Here is a 12,465-nt window from a genome sequence, read left to right as displayed (position 1 = left end):
GATTTTAGTTATTTCTCTAAACAAAATCAAAAGACGGATGTATCAAAAGGGTGGATAAGAATGAGTAATCATCTTCCAATACAGACTATGAAGGTTTCCAGAAAAACCTACTTAGACATGCTTTATTGGAAAAGCCGGTGAGTGCCAAACTTTAAAGTTTCCAAATATTGTTTGGAGCAACACACTAATGCAGGGTATCTCTCCGTTTGTAGCTCCTACCAAGGCAGAGGACGAAACTTACATGTCGTTTTGACCACTCCTTATTTTGAAGAGAATAATGTTACATCCAATCTCTCGTATGAAGTTTTAATAAGTTCACCTCTTATATCCCTGGCTTGATCTGTTTTTTCTCTCTCCCTCTCTCTTTTTTTTCCCCCCAGATTATTCAATTGAGTGTGCATTTTATAATACCCAAATGTAAAGTTCCATTATTTAAATATTCTAGAAGCTTATAGCCCTATTCTACAAAGAGGTAGCTATGAGTGTTTTTTTATTGAATACGAATCACTAAGAAACATTTAACTTTTGGCTACAGCATCCTCCAAATACGCTTTATGCATTTTGAGCTATCTGCATTTTTGTGCATTTAACAAGTGCAGAAATTTCTAGAGGAAAGAAAAAGAGCTTTCTTATCGGTATGAAATACAAAAGAAAAGTACCAAACTTTTTCAAGAGGAGTTTCTGGCCTGACAGTTCAGTGCAGTGTAGAGGAGGACTGAGCAGGCCCTGCCAAGTTTTATTTTCTTCTTTTTCAGGGAGAAATGAGCCCTGGTGGCAGAGCTGCTGGTTGGCTGTCAAACATCACCCTATGGGAGTCAGAGAGATTTATGAGCTTAAAGAGCCCTGGATGTTATGAACTAGGCTCGAAGTAGGAACAAAATAGAGGGCATCTTGCAGTGTTCACAGATTGCTTCTTGTCAAGAGATCAGAAGACTGGGAAATTAAAAAGTGACCTGAAAACTTGAGCAGGCAGTTGTATACATAGGTGAACTCTTTGAGATAGTGGGGAGCAGAGTTTTACAAAAGCTGTGGTGAAGTCACTGCGCACTAAAACCATTGGGTAAAGGGCACGAGAGTCTCTTAAGAGGATTTAAATGGATTCTACTATATCTTCAAGGCATGAAGCAAAGCCTTATTAGCATTACGAATTACTAAAACAAACCATTGTATTTCTTTAATGAAGAAAGTTTTAAGAGCATGCACCAGAAATATACCTCTCACCGAAAACAGATAATGCATATGTTCGTGTAGTTTTACAAATTTTTATTTGTTAAGGTCAGTGACTTTGACTAGAGTCAACTAGAATTTTGTGAAATTCTAGTTCTCTTGATTGTCCAGATACAGTCTATAGATTGAAGATGTGACTCTATCTGAAATTTGAGACTTGCAGCCTGTTTCAAACAGAGCACTCAGGATGTATTCTTTGGGTAGAGAATGCTTTCAGAGAATGTTCCTTGTTTATGAGTATTAGAAAGGGGGGGCATTCTAGGACCTCGAGTGGTAAAGCTAGCCTAATGAACATTTTCTGAAGTAATGAATTATTTCTGCAATATTCGGGATTATGTTAGGAAATGCCTTGTTCCCGGTCAGCGGAAGGTTGTCTACCTAAGTGCCCAGATTTTGAACAAGAATAATCTGCCCTATAGAATAACGTCACATAGCTCTTCAGAAGAACTTCAAGAAAATCTTAGTATATTGAAGAAGCACTCTTGTTGAAGGAACAATTTCACAAATGGACCGGACTTTCTAATGAACCATTTGAACAAGCCCTCTCTTTGACATCAGATTTCCTTCCCGACATAAAACTGTAAAAAAATAATCTGAATTATTACTTCTGTTACAGTGCCATTTTGCTCAAAATATTTTATTCAGGGATTCATATATAATTACCCACCTAATAAAAGGAGCTATTAGGTTGTAAAGATCCTATCCCTTCCATGCTCTTTTAAAATTATGACCTACTCAAGCTTGAAATCAAAGACAGAGCTGAAAGGAATAATTCAGCTGAAACTCTCTTATTGGGTTTTCAAGTCGCCTAACTGATAAATATGCAAATTAGCTCCCTTTTGGCGATTCAGCTGCATAAACAGGGATTAACTCCAAATGCAGCTGAAAATTCAGAAATGAAAAGGGTGCACGCAAAATGTTCTTAATTTCACCTAGTTCCAAGCTGTAGATAAACATGGTGATAGGAATTTAAAATTCTAGTTCACAATGAAGATGCAGCTCTGAAAAGCATCCACTGGATTTATAATGTGTCAGAAGCATCAAGAGGCACCTTCCTCTCTGCATCTCAGGCAGAGTGTAGGTTCCCTTGACAACAGGGCTTGGTGGTGGCCACTGACCAAAACTGCCCCCTCTGAGTCAGTGAGGAGCCTGTCGTGGGAAGTGACATCACTCAAAGGCAGGTACTGTGTGCAACTGCCTTCCATTTTACTTCCCTTCCTCAGGGCCTGTTCTCAGGGAGTCTGCCATTTCCACAGAGGGTGACAGGGATGTTGGTCAGGAGGCCAAGCAGTGTGTAGGAGCTGGCCACCTCAGCCAAGGCTGGCAGCCATGGAGAACTCAGGAAGGGACAGGACGGAGGGGGGGAAACACTTCCGTCCAGACTTCTGAGGAAGATGGCCTTGGTGAAGCTTTGAAATGTCATCACAGTGTGATATGGCACAAAAGCCACCCAAATTGAAACGTGTCCTATTACAAGCTTAAGCACGTAATTACCGTGTGTCTGAGAAGATTGCATATTGTATCCTCTTTCAGGAAACAGACTGCTACTGGCAAGACACCACTAGTTGCAGATTTTTACATTCCCGCTCTTCAGACACAAATATTAACCAAATACTTGCAAAGATGGGTGAATTTTATAGCCGCTTGCTAATACCCACCACTGGTGCAAGATGAATGTCTGAGTTACAAAACATAAGCCTTCGCTGCCTTTTGTTTGTTGACTTATTTACTTTTTGTGCTGTCAAGAAAACATCCAATCCTTTGGTGCTATGTAGTAAGAGAATTTCCGTGGGCGCTTTGTACTTTGAAGTTGAAAACGAAATAATGAGCTCGCACTGATTTGCCACAGGATGGGACAGGCTTCAATAATGCACTTGCATTTTGTGAGACTAGACCTACAGGAAAAGGAAATGACAGGCCTCGATGAAGGAAAACATAAGCATTAGTTATGACGGTGTGGTCACTGCAGTGGCAAAGACCCAGGACTAGTCTAGCAGCTTCAGCTTTGACACTGCAGTGAAGACGTTTATTTACTTTTGTTTAGGGACCCCATAGTAATCATTGTGAAATTCCTGATGCCTATGAAAGAAGGGACACTTATTCCTTCTGAACCGCTTCAGGATCCTCCGTGAGTGGTCCTGATTGTTGACCTGTACACTGGTTAAGAGTTCTTGGACACAGGTGTGCTGTTTATGGGTAATTGGTATGCTGCAAAGTTCCCGGAAAATACACCTCATCAATTGGGTAATACGTGTTAAAAGGCCGAGCCTGTGATGGCATTAAGTTGCTTCATTAGCCCTTCCAAACTTGCCATTTGTTCACTCAAATCATCCTGTTCATACACCTACAGAAAGAATAAAAACAAAAGTTAGGACAGGTGAACATCAATACATTCCCTTTATGAAGGCAGTGGCCATGTCTAGTTGGTTTCCTCTGTATTCTCAAGCATGACACAGTGGCTCATAGCCATAGCGAGAGGCTGTGCTCAGAATAGAAGCATTGAATGAAGATGTCAATAAAAGAGGTGGTGAGGAGAGCAATGATTGTATACTGTTTCACTAACTTCATCCCTGTGTTCAGGAAAAAGCTTTAGAGTGAAAAGAAAAAAAAATCTCATTTCACACTGTCTAGCTGTGTGGTCTCAGTTAAGTTAGTGAGCCTCTCGGATATACAGTTCTTCTCAGCTACAAAATGATGATTTCTATTTCATAGGCTAAGTATCTTGTAGCATGTTTAGTGACTATCACAGTGGCCAGGACATGGTTCATATTCAATATGTTCTCCTTTTTCCTTCCCATCTCATCCAGCAGGATATGAACACAATGTATATCACGTTTCTCTTCTGCATAACACAACATAGGTACATTTTTGTGTGGGAGTTTGATGGGCTTTGCCTTGATCAGTGAAAGGTCTGAAGATTATGGCTTTGTTTTGCGGGTGGAAACAAAATTCTCGCCCCAAACCAGAGTTGGCTATGTGCATGCACAGCACAGTAGTAAAGGCAATCTTATAGCCACCAATATGATTGGTGGGTAAAATGAAGAGGTCAACCTGCAGAAGTCTTAATGAACATATTCTCTATAACAGCTTTTTTCTTTCTTGTCTCAACATACCCTTTATTTTGACTAATGCAGATCTGCCCTACTTGATCATTCTTGGCCATTCATTTGATTAAGTTATTGGGCTAATGAGGCCTGAGTCATGATTTCTAGTTCTGTATAGGACAGAAAGCATTACTCACTACCTGGTCAGAATGTGTATCTAATCCTGCCAAATACTGTTGATCCCAAGAGAACACTGGTGGAGCTTATATGGGGGGTAGGTCCTCACTCACTCTAGCGCCAAGGAAACAGCTGAAAATGCATGGTATTAAACTAGTTGAAAATGGTATGTCTTACAGAAATCTCAGCATGTCAGTGAATGATTTGGTCATATACCATATAATCTCCAGAGCTGAATGGGAATTGAAAAGTGGACAATTTGGCTCAAAAGACTGGTCTACATATGAAGAGTGAGGTTGAAGGGAGGTGATTAGTTGATAACTCATTTCCTAACATGTTTGTTGATAACTCATTTCCTAACATGTTTGTTGGTTGTTTTTCTTGAATTATCTAGGTATCATTGTGTAGCACAGCAATCACTAGCCACATGCAGCTATTGGATTTTTGAAATGTGACTAGTCTGATTTGGAATGTGTTATACGTATAAAATACACACCAGATACTGAACACTTAGTACAAAAAATGTAAAATATCTTTTTAACATCTTTTTAATATTTATTACACGATGGTAACATTTTGGAAATATTGGGTCAAATGAAAGATATTGTTAAAATTAATTTCATTTATTTTTACATCTTTTAATGTGGCTTCTAGGAAATTTAAAATTACACATGTAGTTCATATTATATGTCTATAGGACAGTGCTGATCTAGATTATTTGCCCTGTGTCTCTATATCCTTTAATGTGTAATTTTACTGCTTTTAATATTATACCTTTGGCTATCACTCCTTAGAATCAAACTTAAATGCATATTGGTTCATCTGACATTACAAGATGAGCTATATTACATAAATTTAGGAATCTGATCTGACTTGAGATATGGCCAACCAACCCCGAGACTAAACAAATATCGTACTAAACAGCCAAATCCTGAAAAGTAGTGCAATGGATTCCTATATATTTGAATCTTTTTAAAGCATACAAAAAGGTATGTTAATCATATAATATACTTGTGCCATTCACACACATACACATATTCAGTAGTTTCCAAGTAGTTAAAATATCTTATTGTTTGCAGTACCGAAAACAATAAAGTTAAGAAAAAAAATGTACATTCAAATGAGATGATTCTAACCTGTTATTTCATCTTTTTTCCCCCTTTCACTGTGATTTTTCAAGGCACATATGTCAGTTTTTTGCTCTCCTTTCAAATGCTTTCCCTTGAATTATATTCAGAAACACTCCAGAGTTTTCTAAATTTCTGCTTTTAGGTAGCATCTTTTCAAATCTCCCTTACAATGCATTTGGGGAGAACTGTTCTGCTCTCAAAATTTAGATTTTTGGTCTCCACTGATTTTCTTTCTGAGTTTTCTAATGTGATCACTTTCTAGCTTTTTCCTCTAGCTACAAACTTTTCCTCTCAAATAACTAAATAAAGTCACACATTCTGTAGTCATCTGCTTGTGTTTTTAAGATTGCTTTTTGAGTACAGCAGTAGTCACTGCTTCACCTGATGCAGCATAAATTTCAAGGATGGCCTTACGTTGGCTGGATCCTCTGTTGCTTTGTGGCTTTCCTCAGATACTTCAGGAGCTGTTGGCACAGATACAGGAAGCAAAGGAGATCTTGCCTTACCAGCCAACCCAAGAGAGGCTGTTTTAACATGAGTCTTGGGAAGAGCAGGCCCTGAAATAGAAAACACAGAGTGATGAAAGTAATGTATAAAACATTCTGGGGAAAAATCTCTCAAGTGTGTAAGCCAATTCCAGTGGGTTGGCATTGATTCTAGGTTATTGTTCATTCTGTAGTATAGAGATGGATTATGACACAATAAATGGGCTCATTTTATTTCTATTGAATGGAAGACAAATTCTGATTAGGTCTCTTCAGATGAATCTTCACCAGTCACATGTAATTTCAAGTGGATTCCGAATCATGCTGTGAAAAGGTTGCCTGGGCATTCCAGACTGTTCATCACACCCTACAAAGTGTCAGTGGAACTCATTTGGTGCCGGTCTCAGCTTTGGGCCAGAAAGCCCTGTGTTAGCCCACCTAAATGAAGCCTAAATTGTTGAACAGTACCGAGGGATATTTGTGCAATTAAAAGGTATGGTCACTCTTGGTCTCCAAAGAGTATTAGATGTTATAGTAAAACAAAATCCTTCATGGCTAAACTGATAGAATCTCATTATTAATTCTCTTTTGGGGGGGGAAAAAGTTATTCTGTCTTTACCAGTATAGCTTCTCTCAATAAAAGAAATTCTAATGTTCATGAAAATCATTTGTGGGAACTGCTGAGTTTCTACTAGATGACATTTCTGTTATAAACAATGGCTATCTTTTCTTGGGGGATCTGAAATTTGCCTTATAAATCCTGCTTAGCTTATAGCAGTGATATAATTTGTCCTTAGAGCCTAAAATAAAAGTTTTATGAAGGCTTACTGAATCAGCTAGTATACCTCACATACCTAAGGACTTTGTCATTCTTAGCTTTGTAACCAAAACCTCAGCATAGAAGGTATTGAATTAAACCATGGAAAGAAGTTTGCCCAAGTTGTCTTGTATCATCAATAATGACATTTGAGTTCTAATGATCCTAACAGTGTACTAATGCAAAATCTGGGGGGAAATTTTTTGTTTTGATCATACTTTGGTACACATAATCCTAGTTAATAAAACTCAGAGGTTATTCTACAATCAAAGAAATAGCGCACATTAGCTTATTGGGAAAAAATAATGCAAACAGTCTAATAGGCCAGCACTTGGGTATATGCTAGGCAAAATAGCATGATAAATCATAACAAAGAACCTTTTCTCATCCCTTCATATTTATATGGCTTGACATGAATTCCTTCATACTTGTTTTCTTTCACTCTTAAACTTCAGGGATCAAAAGTTTGCAGTTGGAGTGATTTATCACTAGAGGGTGATCTTAAGTTTTTGGTAGCTCAGATGAAAAGAAGTACAGAGACAGGAGTATGAATCATTTTCTTTAAGAGAGAATATAATATTAACTGAATGTCTACTAAACTCTAGACCTATGCTAAGTACTTTGTCATTTTAGGGAAAATAACATAGTGGGGAGAATTTGGGATTTATCAGTCTAATCTACATTCAGATCCTAGAAAGCTCAGCTGTGTACTAGCCATGTAATCCCTTGGTTAACTGACTTAACTTCCCTTGCCTGTTTAGTCTTCTGTAAAAGGGGAATGATAATTTGTGAGGATTAAATAAGATGAGGTAATTCAAGTGGTTGGTGCCTATAACTTGTTCAAAGAGGGCAAGCTATTATTAATATTTAATTTTGAAAACAATTCTACCAAATGCCATTATTGTCAGTTCATATATGAGAATGCCAAAGTGGAGAGAAATTAACTTACCCAAGCTCACGCATTTAGAGAAGGGCAGGCAGAGGAAAGGTTTGTACCAAGATATAACTAACTCCACTGAACAAATTAAGGTTCTATCATTAATGTGTTGATCTAGCCCATCCAATATAACTAACTTGAGGGTAGAAACTATTTACTGTATTATGGTTTCTCATGGTTGAATTGAGTTTTAACATAAAGGGGCAAACAAAATTCTAATAAACCTCTGCATGAATTTAAACTACTTTTATTACAATTCTATTTAAATATATATAAACATAACACACAGCATAGCTTTTATAAACTTGTAGTTCTTACACTGTGCTATTAAACCAAAACACATTTGAAATCAAATAGCAAAGTCCTATAAAAATAGCACAATTTAAAGTTACATCATTTATTTAATATGACGGATGAGGTAGTTTGGATAAAACAAAACAGCCATATAAATGTGGTACTGACTGCTATGTCAAAAGTCATTTTGGATTTGTCTTATATGCTCAGTTTTCACTACCAATTTCCTCTGGTTGAACAAGAGGCAAACCTTCTTTCTTCTGCAGAATGTAATGCCAGTTAGTCTCCATTGGATATGAACAAAATATTTGTACATTAAATCTACCTCTTTCATTTTTCTCTTTAGACTATGACTATAAATGCAGTGTTCTTGGAGCCAACTTAGTTGTAAACTCAAAGGCAGGAACTAAAACCCCTGGCAAAATGATGCTATAAAATGGCTCTCCAGATGCTCCAATATGTGTGGTCGACAATAACATTGTAGATAATTAAGTGAAAGCACAAAGTTTAAAGAGGAATTTTCATAGAGGGCTGGTGAACCTTGAGAAGGTAGCTATTGAACCCCTACTTTGAGTTACAGTTTCTGGATTATGTTTATCTTCCCTTCTAGAATGTTCACCATGCTTTGCTTAAATCTGAGTTTAGCTTTATTGCCACAGAAAGCTGCTTCTCTTAGAACATCCCACCTCTTCCTTCCCTATATTTAAGAAGAGCCACCTCTTCCTTCCCTATATTTAATAGAGTAGGTGCACTTTAAAAACTAACACGGATTTCTGTACATATCCTTATTTATCTTTTATTTTTATGTCTAATTTTGACTTAGGTTTTCTTGATTATGAAATCTACTTATTTATTTTTAACTTTTAGCTTTAAAATTTTTAATAAACTAAACTATGTCTGAAAAATTTACACTTCAACTCTTAAACATATGCAGTGTGTGTCTAATGCATATTGGAAATCAATTCACTTTAACATAGATATCTGCAAAGAGAATGACACAAGAAAAAGTAACAAAAGCATAGCTTATTGTGTAGGAAATTCAAACAAGCTGTGCCTGTTTCATCCTAGGAAAGATACAAGAATAAAGATTATTTTAGAATTTATTAGATCGTTCTATAGAATTCCCTAATATTTATTTGAGTACTTTTTTTTTTTTTGGTAGTTTTGCATGTGGGGAAATTATAGTTCTCACTATAAAAGTATATTTTGATGGTGTATTTTCTGCCCTGGATCCTAAACACTTGGGGAGATCCACAGTGTATTATACTGCATCTAAAATACTTATATTACAATATGATGCAAGTATGCCTAAAGAGTACCATAATTCAGACCTATTATAAAGATCATTATAATAATTGATTTTCTCTAGTGTCCAGGCAACAGTTATACATTCAGAACCTACTGAGTGTTGAACAATATACAAGACACTGCATTTTACAAAAGGAACTAAAGACATTGTTTCAGCTTCAAAGACCACACAGAGTGTTTAAACCTCAAGTGACTGCCTTTTCTCAAGTAATATTCACAGATTCAAAGAAATTCAGAATGCTGGCCCCTTGAGGGCTCTTGGAGTTTATCTAGTGACCTTCCCTTTATTTTGCTGAACAGAACACTGAGGTCCCTGGAGATCAAAAGATCAAGGTTGAATTAAATTCCATGAAATTCCAGTGTAGGTGAAGAATCTGAACCCTTGTTTAGAGTTCACTGTTAATAGGGTTTGTCTGATGTAGTTTATGGCCTTAAATATTTTTCTTTCCCTTTCCTGGATGGGAATTAAGAAAAGACTACAAGGGAGATTTCTCAGGAGAGATTTTCCAATATCCAAAAAGACAACTTGGGTCCCAAAACTGCCCTTTAGTAAAGGGGAGCAGATATTGTAAGACAAAGACTCCTATGAAAACATGCTATATTTGAAAGCGGATGCTCATGTTCTTACATGTGCACTAGCTCTGTTGCTATGTTATATTTGCATTTGGATAGATTCAGCATTTTCTACTCTGAACCACCGCTGTTTTAAGCCTGGACACTGGTGAAACTTGGGTCCTTACAAGCTCACCAAGTTGAACCTCTTCCCTTATTTATGTACTCATAGTTCACCATGTGTTACAGGTTCCTGTCTGGATTTTCTAGTGTGCATCCTTATCCTTCCACAGGGCCATGAGACATGCCTTTAATCCTTTACCTTGTGGCTTACTCCAATGGTTAAATTCTGAATTCATTTTCTACACCATTCAAACCAAACAAACATCTTTATATGAAATCACCAGTCTCATGGCATCAACTGTGTTCAAGTGAGAAAGCGGCATAATCATTTAGCATTTGTATTAGAAAGTGATGGCTGGGAGCTCAGTCCAATCTGAAGAGGACACTGGGAGCCATCTTGCTGCTTCTTACCTACTGAGGAATTCCAGTTGTTGAGGGACCATTCCTTCATACTGAAGCTTCCTAGATTTCAGTAACGGGGGGGGGGGGGGGGGGGGGGGTGTCGCCACACTTCCTCCACTGGGGTTTGGCCTTTTCTACACTGCCCTCAGAAACCAGTTTAAAAGCCAGCTTTGTTCTTGCAGCCCTGGTCCCCCCTATTCTCTACTCATTCTTCACCCTCGGCTGCCTTTGCGGTACCTGGGGGTATTTGGACACACTGAAAGAGAACCACAATCCTACTCTCCCAAAGAACTCATGGAAACAGTAGCAATTAGAGAAACCATTTACATTAGGGTATTGAACTTCTGTTCTTCAACGTTGAGAATGACAGAATTTTTTTTAAATTTTTTACTTATTTTTGAGACAGGGAGAGACAGAGCATGAACAGGGGAGGGTCAGAGAGAGGGAGACACAGAATCTGAAACAGGCTCCAGGCTCTGAGCTGTCAGCACAGAGCCCGACGTGGGGCTCGAACCCATGGACCGCAAGATCATGACCTGAGCCGAAGTCAGCCGCTTAACCAATTGAGCCACCCATGTGCCCCGAGAAATGACAGAATTTTTGATAGCTTTTCCTACTTTTTGTAGATCTAGGGAGTAACCAAAAGAAAGACAAAAATTAAAAGAATTCTTTTTATGGCTCTCAGCTACTAATCTAATATAACCTTAACCTGGTAGTCAAGATTCTCTGTGATCACTCCCAAATATGAAGGTTGACTTTCAGATGTGAACAAGAAAACCCATGTCACTTTCAGAGAGGATGTGAACAAAGCTGAGGGGGGCAGAAGTGATAAGAGGGCTGGCACTGGTGCTCTGAAGAACTGTCTCCCTACAGACTGGCCTCTGAGAGATGAGAGGTTCCCAATCCTGAAGACCAACCTGGTCTTCATGACAAAAGGTTTCTGATTTCTTGTATGACTTACTTTTTTTCTTCTCATGAGAGTAAAATATGTATGATCTATACAATAAATTCCCAAAACAGAATGTGTGTTCAAAGAAATAAATATTGAAATTGAGTCCTAACTTGGGACTTAGGAGTCCCAATTATATAGTTTTGTGACTGTCGCTCCACAGCCTACTCTTTTGGTCTCAATTTCTTTGTTATCTATAAAGGTCTAACGATCTAATCTTAAGCGATTAACTAAAAAGTATACAAGGAAGGAGAACACAGCTGTTCTACCTGTACTTAACTTTACATTTGGATTTCTTTGCTCTCCATAAGATTCAGGAAGCATTAGTTAATCCAAGGTGAAAAATGAATCCAAAGAAATCTCTGGCAAGTATATCCTTAAAATTCAATTACTATAATGTAGGAGTTGAACTGGTGCCTTCCACAAGAAAATGTTCTATTATTTTCTCTTAAAATTATTAATGAGAAACCATAACAATTCTGGTTGTTTCGCTGTTTTATTTCAAATAAACAATGGACAATTCAACTAAAAATAGGCAATGTTAAATTACTGTGAGTTTACATTACCCATGATTAATTGAAAAATTTAAATTTACAAATGCTCAATCTGAAACCACTATAGATTTCCCCCTACCCAGGGTGCATGTTGAAGAAGTGTTTCAGGCGACCCTTAGGTAGAACACATGATGCTGATGTGCTAAATAAATGGGCCTACAACGATATACAACTAATTAAGTGAGCACTGCTTTGGTTTTAATGTTACTTTCCTCAGCAGGACCCACTAAGGGGATAAAATACAAATGAAGCTGAAGATCTCAGATGGGCCAGCCGTGTGCATCAGGTGTAGATAAGCAGCCTCAGCAGGAATTTACTGTTTTAAGCTTTATTGTCACAGTACAGTTATTAAACATTTCATTTGCTCATTAAGTACATAATGTATGACTGCCAGGTGCAAACTCCTGCTAGCATCTTTCTGCAGAGGGTTCTCCCAACTCAAATGATTCTTGGTGAGAAATGTGAA

At 37.7% G+C, this 12,465-nt stretch overlaps 1 protein-coding gene across 1 annotated transcript in view; it reads right to left on the bottom strand.

Annotated features, from left to right (window-relative positions):
- Window positions 1-2,873: 2,873 nt before the first annotated feature.
- DCC (DCC netrin 1 receptor) overlaps window positions 2,874-12,465 on the bottom strand; it is a 766,352-nt gene continuing 756,760 nt past the window's right edge. The window contains exons 28-29 of the mRNA XM_042909706.1: window positions 5,993-6,135; window positions 2,874-3,571 (exon numbers count right to left, since the gene is read on the bottom strand). Coding sequence (XP_042765640.1) covers window positions 3,482-3,571; window positions 5,993-6,135 — 233 coding nt within the window. The 3' untranslated portion in view covers window positions 2,874-3,481. The remainder of the gene's footprint in view (window positions 3,572-5,992; window positions 6,136-12,465) is intronic.

This window comes from Panthera leo, chromosome D3 (assembly GCF_018350215.1).
Source record: "Panthera leo isolate Ple1 chromosome D3, P.leo_Ple1_pat1.1, whole genome shotgun sequence".
Taxonomy (NCBI): Eukaryota; Metazoa; Chordata; class Mammalia; order Carnivora; family Felidae; genus Panthera; species Panthera leo.
This window is presented reverse-complemented; position numbering and strand designations above follow the sequence as displayed.